The following is a 17,814-nucleotide window of genomic DNA, read 5'->3' as shown; positions in this document are numbered from 1 at the left end:
CTGCAGCGTCGACGAGGTAGCTCTTCTGTGTTGTGCCATCCGCTTTGCCAGAGGTTGTTTGGTTTCCCCGATGTATAAATCCTGACAATCCTCCTGCACTGAACAGCGTACACTATGTTACTCTGTTTGTGTCGGGGGACCCGATCCTTGGGTTGGACCAGTTTTTTGGCGCAGCGTGTTTTGGGGTTCAAAAGCCACAGAGACCTGGTGTTTAGAAAAAATGCGTCTCAACTGCTCCGATACTCCTGACACGTACGGGATCACTACGGGTTTTCGCTTGGGCAGCGGTTGTCCTTCCCTCCTGGATCAGCTGGAGCTTTCTTTAGGTGATTGGGGAAACCTGGAGTCAGCTGAGACTGAAGACTTGGATGAATGACGAAACATTTCTCCCTCTGAAAACGCTACGTCCACATGAACAGAAGTACAATAGGGCAAGAATAGCTTCATTGCCACACTTCATCTGCCTGTTTGGCTGTTTTCCCACAGACGTCTGTTGGACTGGATGTCTTTTTGTGACCATAGCTATCGCCATCTGGTGGCCTTTCGGTAGAAAGTTTAAGACACTTAATTGGCTTCAGTTTTCCAACATAGAAGCTGCAGCCAAGTTTTAATTTTGTCTACCAGCCATGACCCAGTTAGCCTTGGCCCGCTGATATTAGCTACTTAAGCTAAATATCATTTAGCTAACATTACCGTATCACTACGTTGAGCTAGGAGTTGCGTAGTAGTCCCTTCGATTAACTACTGCTAACTTTCTGATAACTTAACCCCCTTCTGTCGAACACCTTGCTCCTCTGTACACTTAGCAAACCACAGTGTACGATCTCAAACATGGCACTCTTCATTAGCAAGACTTTACTGTCAGAATTAGCATCATATAGAAAGTAAAGACTATAAATTAGAAAACTGTGCATATCTTGCCACAGCTTGCATGGATACATAGTTGGTCAAACCAGTTTTTTAATGTTCTAATGAAAGACATGTTCAGATCAAGCGAAAGGTAATAACATTTCACATTATCATATATTCTTTGTTCTAAACATACTAAAGTTGATGCATCGCAGTAAGAAATCCTTCATTTTTAAGCTCTTAAGATAACTATTAGGTGAAAAAATTTTTTGTCATGAACCACACAGCTGGAAACATGGTGGAAAATTCAGTCAGAGCTTCTTTTCTTTTTTATTATAGATATAAAACCATGTGTTGGCTTCCCTGTGCCAACACGGAGGCCAAATTGAATTTATCTGAGGCATATTAAAACATAACAATGGCAGTAGTATGGAAAGGTTATATATAAAGGCAGGGAATAAACTCACTACTGTTACAATAGTCACCACAGGCTACACATTACACCAGAACAAATGAGGCTGTAGCAGCAAAACTAAAGTACATGTGAGTATATTTCAGGAATAATGAATTCTACTTTTCATTTGTTAAAGAAAAATGTGGTATCGCTTCTAATAAATGTTACTCCACAGGCCATCCATCCTGGATAAAACATGCGTTTAAAGGGTTTGGTTTCCTGAAATCATGATATCTGATGATAAGTGTCCATTTCATGCTCATATACTCATTCTAAATTATCTACTGTTGCCTTCAGGGGACAGTCACACCTTTGCTGAATATCATATCCTCAGTGAGAAAAAAGTCAGTTGCTTGGGTGCTGTTTCTGCCTTTTATAGATTCAGTACCTACATCATCTCAGTTAGAATTGATCTCTGGAGAAAAGGCTGTCTTTTGGGAAAAAAACCTTGACATGATGTATGCCGACTGCCACCGCATTAATCACAGTAAAACATCCTCCTGAAACCTGCAGCACTGCAATAAAAATTGGACTTCCAACGAAAGAGAAACGAGATGCAGAGAGAACAGAGGCTTTCACCGAGTCTGAGCTACACAAATCTGCTGTGTGGTTCTATTACTGTAGTGCGTTCAAATAACTGACATCCATCTGCATAATCTTTTTATGAGAGAAAAATGTGGGATATAATGTCCATGTGGCATATCTCTGTGCCACTACTTCAATCTTTAACGTCGTGGTATACTTTACTTTTACAGATGTTTTTTTAATGTTACATCTTATCTATAACAAATAGGAAAATATTAAAAAGAATAATGCATAAAGGCATAGCATAAAAAAGTCAAAGCACAGTTATCCACTCATCTGTTTGCCTACAAACTATTTACATGTGACGTCCTGAACTGTAGCTTCAAACAACAGCCCTGTACCTTCATTTTAAAGACAAGAAGAAATAAAAATGACTTTGATGTTGTCCACTCATTGGTAAGACTTGGAATAAATAAACATTCATAAGGAACAAAGGTTATATCTTCTATTCAATTCAATTCTATTCTATTTATGTAGCGCCAAATCACAACAAACGTCACCTCACAGCGTTTTATAATGTACAGTAGATACACTATAATAGATCTTCTAAAAGCAGGATTAGTATCATCATGTAAGCCTTCATCAATGATGATGTACATGGTGGTAGAGCCAATCCCTGAAGTGTTTGCTGCAGGTTTCCTAGTGTTTACTAGTATTTTATACTACAGTCACACTAGGATAAACTGTGGTTCGAGACCATGGCACAGAAAAATCACTGGAACCAGTGAACTTGAGATGTTGTTGTATTTGAAACAACATCCCTCTGAAGATGTGGAGCAGGTCTGCAACCACACAGTCAGTTACTGTGAAGTGACTCTGGTTCATCAAGATGGCGATAAAACAGCAATTAGGTGGAGTCAGTCTGCTTTCAGTGTAAAACTGGTGTCAAGTTTGGATGGTGCAGGGTGGTGGTATCTACAAAATGAGATGCTTTTATATAGCAATATAACCAGAAAACAACCAGCTGCAAACCAGGTTTAGACTCAGATTGATGAAAGGTGTTGGCAAAATGTTATTCCTTTACAAAGGTTTGCAAACCTTTGGAGTACCTGGAAGTGAAGCCCGTTCTTACTCCCGACGCGTAATATACCGACGATTTCTCACATCCCGAGGCGTTCCATTGGAAAGGTGACCACCCACGCTCCTATGCTACGCGCCGGATTGAGCATGAAATCGAATAGGATGACGCTCCTGCGGTAACACACGTTCCAGCCGTGTATTCCAGCCCTGACCCTAATCCCTAATCCTAACCATAACCTTACCTTAACCTTAGTTAGTGTTTTCCAAAGCGATTTAAGTAAAATAAACGTGCATGTGTAGATTGATTCCAAACAGTTCTCATGTTTCCTCATTTTTCCAAACTCGTAATATAGGAACGTGTTGGGTGGCGTAATATACGTGTAAGTGCAATCAGTTGGACTGCAGTTATTTGGAGACACATTTCCCAGGCGACCTGAACAATGAAAGTACTGGGCGGGACTTGAGAGATTTGCAGCCACCAACTAATTGCTGTAACTACAATGCAATCACGAAGCAAGCGCAGATTTTTCCCAGTTGCAGAGGCCGCAGTTTTAACTTTAGTGTGACTGAACCATTATTAGCCCGTTGCCTTAGCACTAAGGAAACCCACATAAATGAAAGTCTCGAAACTTGCTAGCATTACCTAATAACTTAGCACTCTACTAACTTTGAACTTAAAACCTAAACTATAGTCAAAACCAATGGATATTGTCACACTGGCTACATTATACTTTTATAAAATAGTTTTTTTAAATTAAATAAACACAAGCCCCCAAAGCCTGTTCAGTTGTCATTTTTGACCTCCAGTAGCCAAGTAACCAGTCATGAGATGTTACAATTTATTGCACAGCCACAAATATTTCAATTTCAGCTTTTAACTCCCAGCTTGTTACGTTTTACAAACTACGGCTACGTTCACTCTGCAGGTCTTGATGCTCAACTCCGATTTTTTTATCAAATCCGATTTTTTCGTCTGCTCGTTCACACTACAGATAAAATGCGACAGCAAACGCGCTCTAGTGTGAACGCTCAAAGTGCCCGCATGCACAAAAGAAGACGTCACACACAACGCGCTCTGTTTACACCCAGAGCAACAGTATTGTTTGACTGATGGCCTTAATATAAAGACTTCGGACTTTACGTTTCCTAATTTTGCTTTAAGTTATAAAGTTATTTTGTTTTTTACATAATAATGTAAATAACCTAATAACGATCATTATTGCTGTTTTAGAGGAGCGCTGCTTCAAAGGACAGCTGCAGGTTTCTGTCAGAATCTGCAGATTATACAGTACAAATAAAATGTTCACGTTTCTCCAACGCTCTCTTCCCAACATCTACACAGGATGGCCAGGAAGCGTTCGCGATGTCTTCTCGGGCGCTGATAATTGGCGTCTGTCTCGTGTCAGTGACGTAAAAGATGGATTTAATGCGACATGACCATCAAACAGCAGTCGCTTTCTGAAACATCAGATATGTATCGGATTCAGTACCACATACGAAAGTGACCCAGGTCGGATTTGAAAATATCGGATTTGAGCCGTTCACACTGTCACCATGATGGGATAGATGGTCGCACAGGGTCAGAAAAGTCGGATTTGATGCGCTTTCGCCTGCAGTGTGAATGCAGCCTAAAGGACCATTTCATAATACCTCAGAAAATTTCACTACTTGTTTAAGATCATCCGTTAGGTTTAGTCAAGTGTTTGCGTGTGTGTGTGTGTGTGTGTGTGTGTGTGTGTGTGTGTGTGTGTGTGTGTGTGTGTGTGTGTAGGGTACCTTAACCCCCTCAGCCTGTGCGTGGAGGATGTGTGCAGCGCTGCCAGCACTCTGCCCACTGCCTGATGACCTCACACTGGTTACACTGCCGGAACTACCGACGCTGCTGCGATCTCCACCTGGAACACACACACACACACACACACACACACACACACACACACACACACACACACACACACACACACACACAGACGACATACACATACATTCACACACGCATGCAACCGCCCAAACAACACGTATAGATTTTGTTCATACGAATGCAAACATGCAACAAGATGGATGCATACAGTCACACACACACAGACACACACACACAAACACACGCATTGAGTGGTTTAGCTGATATCCAAAGCAGTGTGGTAAGAGGTGTGACTCTCCATTGAAATGCACTGGGCAGCATGTGGTTGGATGCACAGGACGGACAGACAGGGTGACGGACGATTGAGTGACGAACAGAAAAGTGGAATAAAGACACTTTCATACATGTTGCACACACACGTGCGCGCACACACCATCTTTTCTCTTGGGTTTTCTCTCAGATTTTTTAGCTTTCTTGATGTCCCCACACAAGCAGTTGGAAAGACACGCACGCACAAAGACTGTAGACCGATGCAGATGGCTGCAGTCCTACACATAAGGCCGCTGACTTCAGCTAAGCTTCGGATGGAAGGATAAGCAGGAGATGGGAGACTGTCAGGAGCAGGTCAAAGAGTACCTGAAAGCCTTCAAACCACATCATCTTGTGGTTCAAACAAACAGATGAGTGGTTTCTGTCTTCCAGACATTTGTACTACTGTAGGCACTTAGAAATGGCAGCGCTGGGTATGAAAAGTTTTTCTGAATGGCGTCAGATACTGTTTGACCCCTGGTCAGACCTTCAGGTTTCAGGGATTGAGGGCTCAGCGCAGCGCGGCTTAGTTACCTGCCACAGGCTTGCGCAGTACCCAGATCTCTTCATTGGAGCCTCCATGGGGCCCGCTGGACGGGGTAGGAGAACTTTGAGGACTTGCCTCTGAGCCGCGACAACCTTCAACACAGAATACCACTGTTAGCCGCTAACTGACTCTAAAGTGACCGAGGAAACTGGTGTTGTTCTGCCACTTAACGCAGTAATACTTCATTTTTCTGTGGAACAGAACTATAGCAATCAGCACTGTGCTTATTTATGCAGCCATGCATTACACTTTTATTTTATAAAAACACTAATAATTGTCTATTTTGCTGCTAAATGTTCCCATTTCATAGGTAGCTGCTAACACCATGTGTCATGAGTCAACGTATGGTAGCTTTGTATTCAATTACAAGGTCCACAGAACAAGTGGGACTAACAGTAACTGTCCACATGTTCACAATAATACTGCAGGGCTTACGTCTGCTCTTTCTTTTTATATGTTTGTGATATTTAGCATTCAAATTTGACCTCAGAGTGGATTTAATATGAGGTTAGCACACAGGTCTGCACTTAATACTGCAGCTATCAATGCTACGTATGTGTACTGTACTATGTAACAAGTTCATATGATATATATTTATATATATTATATGCATAAGTTTGTATAAAATACATGAGATTATATCTGCTCCTTAAATATACTTTAAACCAAGTGCAGGCCGTGGTAACGGCTGACGTTTGCAGATTACTGAGGTTCCCAGATTAGGCTTAACGCCTCTCAGTGGCCTCACATTTTCTCATGTTAGTCCTAAATCGCTTCAGACGACAGCATCTTGAATCACAACCTGCCTTGATCCATAAAAAAAGTTGCAATGGATAAATTTACACTGTCGTCTGGAGTATGTTCATATTCATATTCGTCCTATTCTCAGAACAGCAAGGATAAAGTGGAGTTAATTAAGTTAACTCTAAAGTAATTCTTGAAAAAGACAGGAAGTAAGTCCAGTAGGAGAGAGGAGCAATAAAGGAAAGGTTTCAAACTTACACACATTCTCTCTCTCACACACAGAAAAAAACACAGCATATATATATAGATATATGAAAACATTTATATACCAATAGTACATAAATAAATCCATAACATGAAAATCTGTGTATATACACATATATGCCATAATGTACATACACATACATATATAATGCATCCAAAAATATGTGATTATATATGTTGGGCTTTTCAGAATGGGGCTGCTGTAGTGCATTTGGAGAGTATTATAAATAAACCATTATAACCATCTTAATAAGGGCTGGATAATGGTTTACATGTGTGACCAACAGTGCTGCAGAGAAACTGAGCTGCGATGCTCCTTGTGGACATTTTGCATCCCTCAGAGTGACCTTGGGAACGTTATTGACCAGTCTGTTTCCACATCCTTTCATAGAGCCCGATATTCCAGCTGCTTGTGAAATGTGCCGTCTTTGAACCATCGAGGCTCAGAGAAAACATGCTGAGCTGACATAGTTGTGATGAAGAAAGGAAGGACTCGTTTTCCTCGAGGTAACAGAATGGTCTCCCATTCACAGAGCCGTTTACAATCAGTGAAAAACTTACCTGCACAGCACTGACGGGGACATTTTCTAGCAATGTATTTGGGTCTTTTATGCAACACTTGACATTTTATACCTTGTAAGTTGCCAACTTTTACATAGTCTTTTTTTCTCCCCCCTAATATCTCATGTTCAACAATCAAAGAAGATAAAATTTGTATTATTCAGGAAGCAGTTTCTCACTGAATAGCTAGAAAATGTCCCCGTTTGGTAAAGAGAAACGCCAAAAGTATTACAAACACAAAGCTGTCAAACTAAAACTCCTCCCAATATGAAAAGAAAAACACCTTTACTGTATGTTTCTTTCAATCATAACAATTTCTAACTCTCCAAACCCTTCAACACATGTACAGACCTAAGAGTTTATTGAAATAATTCACCAACTCACTCACACACAAACACACACTCACATCCAGTGACAGTAAGTGAACAAGGTGGGTAAAAGTGATGGTAAAATGAACAGACGTGAAACGGCACGCAGGACGAGGACAGAACAGAAAACACTCTGGCTTGTTCAGGAGAGGGCTTCGAGTGGAGCGTGTCGGGATAAGGAGCAGGGCTGCCCTGGTGGCTGGGACGATGGTGAAATTCAGGGAAGGAGGGAAGAACAAAAGGAAACGGAAACGGGGGGAAAGAACTGTAAAAACCAAAAACTACAAATCAAGACAACTAAAGCACAAACCAACTCAGGAGAACAGAGGTTTGTCACAAAATGAGGAGCCTACCCAGCCTATCTGACACCTAACTTCTCTTATTAGCAAAGACGCTGAAAGCATTTTTTAAAAATGTGGCGCTGCTGTTCAGTTGCACCACTTTAACAGCATCGACTGCTTGTCTGTCTTCTGCTCATCTGTTGGGCTGTTTTTACTGAAAAGGTCTGAATACAACCAAATAACGTAAAATAGTTTTCTGCAAAATGAATCAGTAATTTAAGCCTAACTCTAACCCTACGCACTGAGAGTACTGGCATTTCAAGGGATGAAGATAACAGTCCTTCTAACTGACACATATTTACATCAGTCCCATCAATGACTGTTTTGCCTAAATATAGGGTCAACCTCAGAGTTCTTGCCCCAAGTGGAAGAGTTTAAGTATCTCTGGGTTTTGTTCACATGTGACGGGAGAAAGGAGCAGGAGATCGACAGATGGATGTGGATGCTGTAGCTGTCTGTGGTGGTGAAGAGAGAGCTGAGTGTAAAAGCAAAGCAATTTACCGGCTGATCTACGTCCCTGCCCTCACCTATGGCCACGAGCTGTGGGTAGTGACCGAAAGAACGAGATCGCGGATACAAGCGGCAGAAATGAGCTTCCTCCGAAGGGTGGCTGGCCTCTCCCTTAGAGATAGGGTGAGAGGTTTGGCCATCCGGGAGGGGCTCAGAGTAGAGCAGCTGCTGCTCCACATCGAAAGGAGCCAGCTGAGGTGGTTCGGGCATCTGACAAGGATGCCTCCTGGGCGCCTCCTGGGTGAGGTGTTCCAGGCCTGTCCCACCGGGAGGAGGCAGACCCAGGAGGCGCTCTGGTTACCAGCAAGTTGTCTTGGTTAGGCTATTTTTTGTTTAGCCAAACGTTATATTGGCAACCTTTCAGAAACTAGAAGCTGGTACCTTTCAAATGAAGTCTTGCATATTCACTTTCTTATTATTATGTTATATTATGCATTATGATTTTTCTCCTAAACACTGTTCGATTTCCTAACCTGAATCCCACCCACTACCCCAGATGAGCTGCCAGAGGTTAACCCTAACCCTGTCCTGTATTTAGGAGAAAGGTGAAATGGTCTCTTATAGGGAAAATAAATGTGCATAGGTTTTCTCATGTGTCAGTTTGACTATTTTCTTTTTTTGCTGACTGATAATAAAAATAAAAGTTAACTTCTCATACTGGTTAGGATTAGTGTTGGGACTAGGGTTAGAACTGACCACAGAGGGTTAAGAGGTTAATGTATATTAAAGCAATTTGAATGTAATGAGGGAATAGATTTCATGGATAATAATGGAAAATAACACAGAAAAAACAATATACATCTGAGTTTTATCACCTAACCCACTTGAAACGACTGTTATGTATGCTGGAGATTAAAAAAGACAAACTCTATCTAAACTTTTATGGTTCTTATTTAATAATCTTTTTTTTTTTTTTTACATATAATGTCATTCCTGTAACTGTATGTATTGCATATTTTTGTGCAATGGTCTGCAACTATTTCCCTGCACGGTTTGATCTCTGTCCACAGAGCCAACTGAAATAATAACACCAGAAATATCAGGTGGTCTAAACTCTTCTTCCCCAAAGCGGATTCTGGATCTCAGTAATGGAAATGACAACAGCAACAATTGAAAAACAAAAGTTAGACAGTATGAGCAACACATAAAACTACATGGATAATGATTTAATAACAGAAAACTTTAATGGATGCCTTCGTAACAGGAAAAATGCCAATTTGAATCTTACATAGCCGATCAGATTTTTTTAAACTTGCAATTAGTTCATAAAACATAAGGAAAGCATCCCTTAAAGCTTTCATAATAATAAACATAATAATAAACATAATAATAATGATAATAACAATAATAATAATGAGAAAGGGGCCGTGTACCTGGGGCAGCAGGTGTGTCTCCCTGTGGGCTTGTCACGGGTGACCTGTTATAGCCAAAGGAAGTGAAAAGTGGAAGCAGTGGCTGATGGGAATGTGGTGGAGGAGGAGGCGGTGGAGGCAGGATATGGATCTGATGGAACGTGGTGTCGTTGCCGTTGACTACTGCGTTGGCAGGGGCAACCGTCGCCGGGGCAACCAGCGGTATCTTTTGAAACTGTTGAGTGCAAATGACTGTGCTGGCCAAACCTAGATAACACCCACCGTGACGACACACGGAAAACACACACACAACCAGCCAACAGTGAGCCACCACCACGTGACAAACAAACGACAAGACAGAGAATTACATGTAAGAAAAAAGGGAAGAAAAAAAAGGAAAATTAAAAACAAGGACTGAAGTTAGAACTCAAACCAAGAGGAAGAGGGGAATGAAGGACAAAGCTGATGTAGTAGATGCAGTGAATGACAAACAGCTGTGAGCATCAGTGGAATGAAATGAACGGAGCGCTGCCGTGAAAGTGGAAATGGGCTGAGGGGCTGATAATAAACTTGCACTTGAATCAAGCAGTGGTACTGTGCAAAACAGCAAATATGTTCTGTTGCATGTTATTAGCTACAAGTGTTACTTCTACGTAACATGTAGGTCTTTCACTCACATGTGCCAGTTTTAGTAAATGTTGGTGGTAGAGACCTGCCTCAGCACAGAGGAGCAAATGAATATAAATATCTTGTTTGTATCAACCATTGTGGAGAGGCTGTGTAGCATCTTACGACAGCAGCTGCATACTTTTGTTGGAATAGCATTTTATTTTTCATGTTAACATAATAACAACTTTTAGAATATGGAAAGAAGACGTTCTGAACCAGAGATAGCACTTTAGTAATGAAGCTAGCTGAACACATGCTAACCTGATGCTAACCTGATGCGATGTTAGGACTGTCCTCTCTCTAGTGTGCGAGCTAACAACATAATTGGCCATTCAATATATTTTATTCCTTACAGGTGCATACTTAAAATGTATTTCACTTTTGTTGTATTAGTATTTTGTGTATTATTTTCACTTTAAATTTGCTACTTTGTTGCAAGTCATTAGCCAGTTGTAACCAAACAATAAAATGTAGCATTGATGACTCCTAGCTTTAGTACCGGCTGGATAAGTAGCCACCCTTTGCTTTGTTGACAGCGCTGCAAACCCTTGGCCTTCTGTCACTGACCTTCATGGTGTAGTCACCTGAAATGGTTTTCACTTCACAGGTGTGCCTTGTCAGAGTTTATTTGTGGAGTTTCTTGCCTTCTTAATGAGGCTGGGACCATCAGTTGTGTTGCACAGAGGTCAGGTTGGTACGCAGCTGACAGCCCTATTTGACAACTGTTAGAATTCATATTATGGCAAGAACCAATCAGCTAAGTAAAGAGAAACGACAGTCCATCATTACTTTAAGAACTGAAGGTCAGTCAGTCCATAACATTGCTCAAACTTTGAACGTGTCCCCAAGTGCAGCAGCAAAAACCATCAAGTGCTACAATGAAACTGGTTCACATGAGGACACGAAAGGAAGACCAAGAATCGCCTCTGCTGCTGTGGATAAACTCATCCAAGCCACCAGCCGCAGAAATCGCAAGTTAACAGCGCCTCAGATTAGAGCCCAGATGAATGCCACACAGAGCTCCAGTAGCAGACTCATCTCTACATGTTTAGAGGAGCATGAATCAGGCCTTTATGGTCAAATAGCTGCTAAGAAACCACGGCTAAGGAAAAGCAACAAGAAGAAGAGATTTGTTTTGGACAGAGAAACACAAGGAGTGGACATTAGACCATCTGTGCTTTGGTCTGATGAGTCCAAATTAGAGATCTTTGGTTCCACCTGCCGTTCAGCAGAAAAGCTGAACGGAGGATGGAGGTGTGGTGTACCATTCCATCCGGGTTGCGTTTAGTTGGACCATCGTTTATTTTTCAACAGTACAATGACCCCAAACACACCTCCAGTGCTGTTTGACCAAAAAGGAGAGTAATGGAGTGCTAGCCAGATGCCCTGGCCTCCACAGTCACCTGACCTAAAACCAGTGGAGATGGTTTGGAATGAGATGGACCTCAGAGTGAAGGCAAAAGAGCCATTGAGTGCTCAGCATCTCTGGGAACTCCTTCAAGAATGTTGCAAAACCATTTCAGGTCACGACTTCGTGAAGCTCATTGAGAGAAGGCCAAGAGTGTGCAAAGCAGTAATCAAAGCAAAGAGTGGCTACTTTGAAGAATCTAAAATTTAAAGCACGTTTTGAGTTATTTTACACTTTTGTGTTTAATTCCAAATGTGTTCATTGGTAGTTTTGATGCCTTCCACATTTTACTGAAGTCTATAATTCTATATAATGTATTGCTAGTAGTAGCAGCAGCACAACACTAGCACAACAACGCTGACTTAACAAACCTGCAAAACATTTATAGCTAATATATCTATAATATTTATAACTAGATAATTGCCTAGACATTCTTTCACAAGCTAGCTGCTAAAGTTTGTTCTGTTTTTGTGATTGGTCACTCTACACTGAAACTAAACGCTTAAATGCACGAGCGTTATTACAACATTTAGGACAAATTATGAACGGTTGTCTCTGAAAGGTTTTGCTGCTGCTTCCCTGTTAGCGGGAATAAAAGAGCAGATGAGAGCAATATAACATGGAGAGGGAACTGACTGAGAGAAAAGAATAATTAAAAATTGATGAAAAACAGCTGAGTAAATGAAACTTCCTGTTAGAACAGCTGCTGCTGATGCTGCACAGTGTGTATCTGTGTATGCGCGGATGAGCGGTAGCAGTGATTAGTCAGTCTGGCTCTGCAAGCCAAGTGGGAGCATTCCAGCTGTTTCTGCACTGCATACAGCTGCCGTATACAGTATAAGGCGGCGTACAGCTGCTGCATGATTTAGTGTATGAAAGGATGGGTGATGCCACAATAGTGCTGAGGTGGTAATGCAGTGTGCAAAGGTAATCAGAGGAGGACGTGATGAGCATGAACAGACAACAGGTAACGGCTGTCAGTGGTGAGCAACAATTAGAGAGACACTCATACAGACTAAGACAAGAAGACATATACTGGTAAACAGAACTACCAGACCTATAGGGACCAACACGACAAACAATTAAAAACATCTGAGCCTCTCTGTGGCTGCTCAGTCACACCGAGATGACAGGATGGGTCTGAATATGTTGTGTACGTTTCATCCAGGTGAATAAAAGCTGATTAAGATGGAGGGGCGCACCAAGCAATGAAAGTTTACATGCTAAACAAATAAATGTTTGATACTTTGGGGGAATGTCTATTCATGCAGAGGGTTAGAAGACAACAGCCAGTAGTTTCATCTTAAACCCTGAAAAAAGGTTTAAACTAAAACATGTTTATACTTTTTTATAAAATCAGATCTAGCGTGCTAAATGTTAAGCTTTAAAGGTGCTATTAGGGAGATTTTCTTACCTCTGATCAAAGCCAGGCTAGCTGTTTTCAGTCTTGCTAAAGTTAAGCTAATCGGCATACAAATACGACATGTTGTCAGTTTTCTCACCTAATGCTACTTTTATAGCATTTGGTGAGAAACAACAGGGTAACTACTTATATAAAATACATAAGCACACATTTCTGAGCTCCATTAAGCCACTTGTGCTAAGCTAAGCTAAGCTATCTGCATGCTAGGAGCAGCACCTTAATATTATCGTTTCCCATGTAAAGGCAGACGTTTTTATGTCAAATTAGTCCTTTCATGTACGCAACTAAAAGTACATAAATGTTTAGCTTTGGTTTTATTTATATTTTCCTGTCAACATTAAGAGGTGAGGGTAAGCTGCAACCACAGACATGTAAAACATGGACGTAGCTTTTGGGCTGGAAAGATTCGGTGCAAACGCTTTTCACTCATTTCAGGCCACACTGAATAAAAAAAGTATATTTTCTAAATGTTAGTCATACTGTGTTTAAAAATAGAGGATTATCTGCGTTAAGCTCATTGGCAAACATCATGTGATCGACAATTCGTTAACCAATGAGCAACCGGTTTCACTGCCAGTGTGTGACATCATGGTGACTTCATCCGTCTTTTACAATGTCTGTGGTGGCATAAGAAAGATGTTGATAATTGTGGGATATATAACCTTGTGTCGACCACCTGAATGTTTTGGGTTTGGGGGTTTTTTGTTATGATTTTTTCCCCAGGTTGATGCTGTACTATCAAAAATTCCACCAGGCTTGGACCTTAACTTGAGCAATGCGGAGATGACAGGTGGCTGTATGGTACCACTTTGATGCTGGCTGACTCACAGACAGCTCCTCTCCCACTGTATGAGATGAAAGCGATGAAAGTCTCTGATGTGACTTCTATTTTAACTCGCTCTATTCAAAAAAAGCTGGCTGAGGGTTTTTATCGAATTTACCTTTAATGTACGGGTTTTACAGATGTTTGCCTCCGAGTATCTCCTGCGTTCGCTCCGAGTGTGCACACGTGCCTGACTCATGTGCAGAAGCCTTTTAGCAGCCAGCTTCATCAAAATTTCAAAAGCAGCTCCAACACGACCTTACATGCGCGCACATATACACGCAAACTCACCTGTGCGTTTGCTGATGACCTCCACCATGGTGGATGGAAAGTAGCCCACGCGGTCATTTCCTGTCCGGTTGTCATGGATACAGCCTTTCCAGCGTCCGTCGGGGTGCTGCTCCAAAACCTGCGAGGCGAGCACATCCACTACATTAAATGTGGACAATACATAAATTAATAAATGATTAATACCACAGAATTTAATTTAAAGCTTTCCAACGTGATTACTTTATAATTTTATTCTTTTAAAAAACACAAAGCTGCACATTTGGTGCTGAATCCCCAAAGTCAACTTGTTCATTCAGACCCTGAGGAAAAAAGCGTTGGCACTACTTGGCTTCCTCACTACTGTAATAAGTCCCCAAAGGCTTCAAACATGCTCATAAATATTCATCACTGCGATGAAGGGAGTGAAAACATGCTTCTGTAAAACACGCTCACGGCAAATAAAGGATGCTGAAACCATCGTCCTTGCATTTCTGATTCCAGTAAACTGCAACGATGGAAAAGTGTCCTATCTGTTAGGCTAATCAGTGGATTGGAGGTAGGACTCTGAGTCTGCAGGGATTACGCAGTGTCACCATTTTTTTCAAATGTTTGGTAAATCATTTCATACAAAATGGCACTTTTTGTTTTTTTCTGGCAGTGAAAAAACAAATATTCACATATGACACACTTCTTTTAATATTTTCAAGGTTTTTTTTCTTCGTTTAAAACCTGAATGATGAAATCACTGCCAGAAATATGACATTTTTTGTGTGTTTGTTGACCCTTTATATCATTTATTATCAAATTTTAATCTGCATATATGAGTTGTCATTTCTATCACATTTGATACATGAGCCATATTTTTGCAATTTAGTCTTGAAAAATTTGTCATGCAATTTATATCATTTTTTGAGGGTAAAAAAAGTCATGCTGATGATGTAGACGTCTCAAAAACTCACAAAAACACATGTAACCAATACCATACGCTTGGCTTTCAAGGGTTAGCTAAAATTAACAATATTGTAACTGCCCCTGAAGCTACTCTAAGAGGCCGGTGAAGAATTTATATTTTTTAAAGAACAATATTCGTGCACTTTTCAAGCTTCAGTGGAAATGTATCCACCTATTTGAACTTCCAGAATTAATAGCTTATACAAAACAGTTATGAATGATCAGCAGCTCGTTTCAATCATATTATTATGGAAGACAAAGTTTTGCCTCACAAATTTACAGCTTTTTTAAAAATTCATGAGCCTCCAATGAACACAATACACCATCACACTAAATCCTCTTGCTTCTGACAGGAACAGCTGCTTTACCGTGATGACATCTCCTGCTTTGATGTTGAGGCTGGTCAGGTCATAGTTGTTGCAGTAATCCTTCAGAGCTCGAACCTGAAGGGCTGCAGACGCATCTGAGCGGCAAAGAAAGTAAATTATCATTGTGAAGTTGCTACACAATAATGATGAACTGTGCAGAACAATCCTATTGATGTAAAAATGTGTCAATAAAGAACTTTACATTCTCAACATGACATCATTATTAATTTATCACAGTATAGTTTTACCTGTAAAAAGCACGACCAAAAGAAACTTGATAGAAAAGTAAACTGTAAATACATATATGATAATTGAATATATGAATACAGTTTTTAAAAGTATACATTTGTAATTCTATAATTATAATAACGGGTAAACTGGCTGCTTGTTTGAGATGGATGCAGTCTGTACTGCTAGCAGCTGGTTAGCTTAGCACAGGGGTGGGCAACTCCAGGCCTCGAGGGCCGGTGTCCCTGCAGGTTTTATATGTGTCCTTGAACCAACACAGCTGATTTAAATGGCTAAATTAGCTCCTCAACATGTCCTGAAGTTCTCCAGAGGCCTGGTAACGAACTAATCATGTGATTCAGGTGTTGACCCAGGGTGAGATCCAAAACCTGCAGGACACCGGCCCTCGGGGCCTGGAGTTGCCCACCCCTGGCTTAGCACAATCATTTTGTTGATTAAACTATGTCTGTCCATTGTGCTTTTCATTCGACCATCTATTCCTCTCTTTTGTTACAGATACAAACATCCATCCTACCCCTCAGCAGTTGTTTGATCTCTTTGCTGGCTTGTGTTGCAGTGAACTGGTAGACGATGTCCAGCGCAGTCTGGCTGTACGTGTTTCTCACAGTGGCATTGATACCACTCTGCAGAAGAGGGGACAATTTACAATTCTGGTTATTACATTAACAGCCCTGTAACAGCCGTCTGCATACAGCAAAAAGATCCCACGAAACACACTCTATCCAGCTACTTAGACTCAGAAATGAGAACATCTAGATGCTGATTAAACGCCGTAGGGATGCGATGATTTACCATAATTGACGTCAGGATAACATAACCCTAACTCCCTGGGCCTCTTCTGCTAATTACACCCGCATCTTACTTTTCTGCCGAAGCAGCTGAGAGCCAGAGAGCAATATCACGTTTAAATCTGTTGACACAAATGTAGGCCGAGGGAACAAAGATGAATTCAGTCCAAAGACGCTTCAGGGTGAAGGCTGGTAACCTTTTCGCAGCTCGGGAGCTAAATGACACGGTTAGTTTATTGTGCCGAAACACACACAGTCACTTAAGCATGAAACCTCGTGGCGTGTTCAAATCAACCATACAGGCGGTCGTTTCGTTATTTGCCCTGCTGGCATAATTTTGAGCATAATTATTTCTGATTTTTATTTAGGTGGATATAGGACACACTCAGCATTCATGTCAGTATTTAGTAAAATGATGTTAAATGTTTACTAATAAATATCATGTGTTTTCCAAAACAAATCAGAAACATCAGTTTGAATAGCTTTATGTAGCATTATTATCACACTGACCTTCAGCTTAATCTATTGACCATGGAGGAAAGGTCAGAGGTCAAAGGTGACATGATTGCAAATCTTTAGGTGAGCTGGATTCCAGATTAGTTATGTGCAGTAGCGCAATCCTGCTGCTACCTACTGCACCCCTGCATGTGCACTGAGACACAAACCCAACTCTTTGCAGCTGTAGTTCCACTCACCTCCAGCAGGAGTCTCACTGCTTCAGTCTTTCCACAGAGGGCAGCTTCATGCAGGGCAGTGCCTGCTTTGGTCTGCCTGTTTATGTCGATGCCAGCCTGGATCAGCAGCCTGCCGGGAGAGGCACCAGGCGGAACAGAGAGCGAGAGAGGATAAAACAGGCAAGTTCAAAAGTATAATAAAAGACAACGAGGAAAGGTGACGTGAGAAAGATCATTTCAAAAGAGAGAGGTGAGAAAATCAGGAGAGGTGTTAAAACACTGATGCGCACATGTAAGCATGCGGGAACAAGGGGACTCCAAGGTGGGAGCATGTGCACAAAGGAACATTACAAAATAGAAAAATATACTTTTGATCAAAATGTTTACATAAGGAGCCAAATATAATTCTATTTAGTTATTTTGCTG

The 17,814-nt window shown here is 41.1% G+C and overlaps 1 protein-coding gene across 6 annotated transcripts in view; it reads right to left on the bottom strand.

Moving 5' to 3' along the window:
* Positions 1-17,814, bottom strand: part of caskin1 (CASK interacting protein 1) — a 126,801-nt gene that overhangs the window by 19,671 nt on the left and 89,316 nt on the right. For 3 of the 6 annotated variants that reach the window (XM_024802140.2, XM_024802141.2, XM_024802143.2), the window contains exons 7-13: positions 17,410-17,518; positions 16,441-16,549; positions 15,678-15,772; positions 14,380-14,497; positions 9,787-10,032; positions 5,613-5,717; positions 4,685-4,803 (exon numbers count right to left, since the gene is read on the bottom strand). In XM_024802140.2, coding sequence (XP_024657908.2) covers positions 4,685-4,803; positions 5,613-5,717; positions 9,787-10,032; positions 14,380-14,497; positions 15,678-15,772; positions 16,441-16,549; positions 17,410-17,518 — 901 coding nt within the window. The remainder of the gene's footprint in view (positions 1-4,684; positions 4,804-5,612; positions 5,718-9,786; positions 10,033-14,379; positions 14,498-15,677; positions 15,773-16,440; positions 16,550-17,409; positions 17,519-17,814) is intronic. The other 3 variants (XM_024802142.2, XM_024802144.2, XM_024802145.2) reach the window with 3 other exon arrangements.

Source organism: Maylandia zebra, linkage group LG4 (assembly GCF_041146795.1).
Source record: "Maylandia zebra isolate NMK-2024a linkage group LG4, Mzebra_GT3a, whole genome shotgun sequence".
Classification (NCBI taxonomy): domain Eukaryota; kingdom Metazoa; phylum Chordata; class Actinopteri; order Cichliformes; family Cichlidae; genus Maylandia; species Maylandia zebra.
This window is presented reverse-complemented; position numbering and strand designations above follow the sequence as displayed.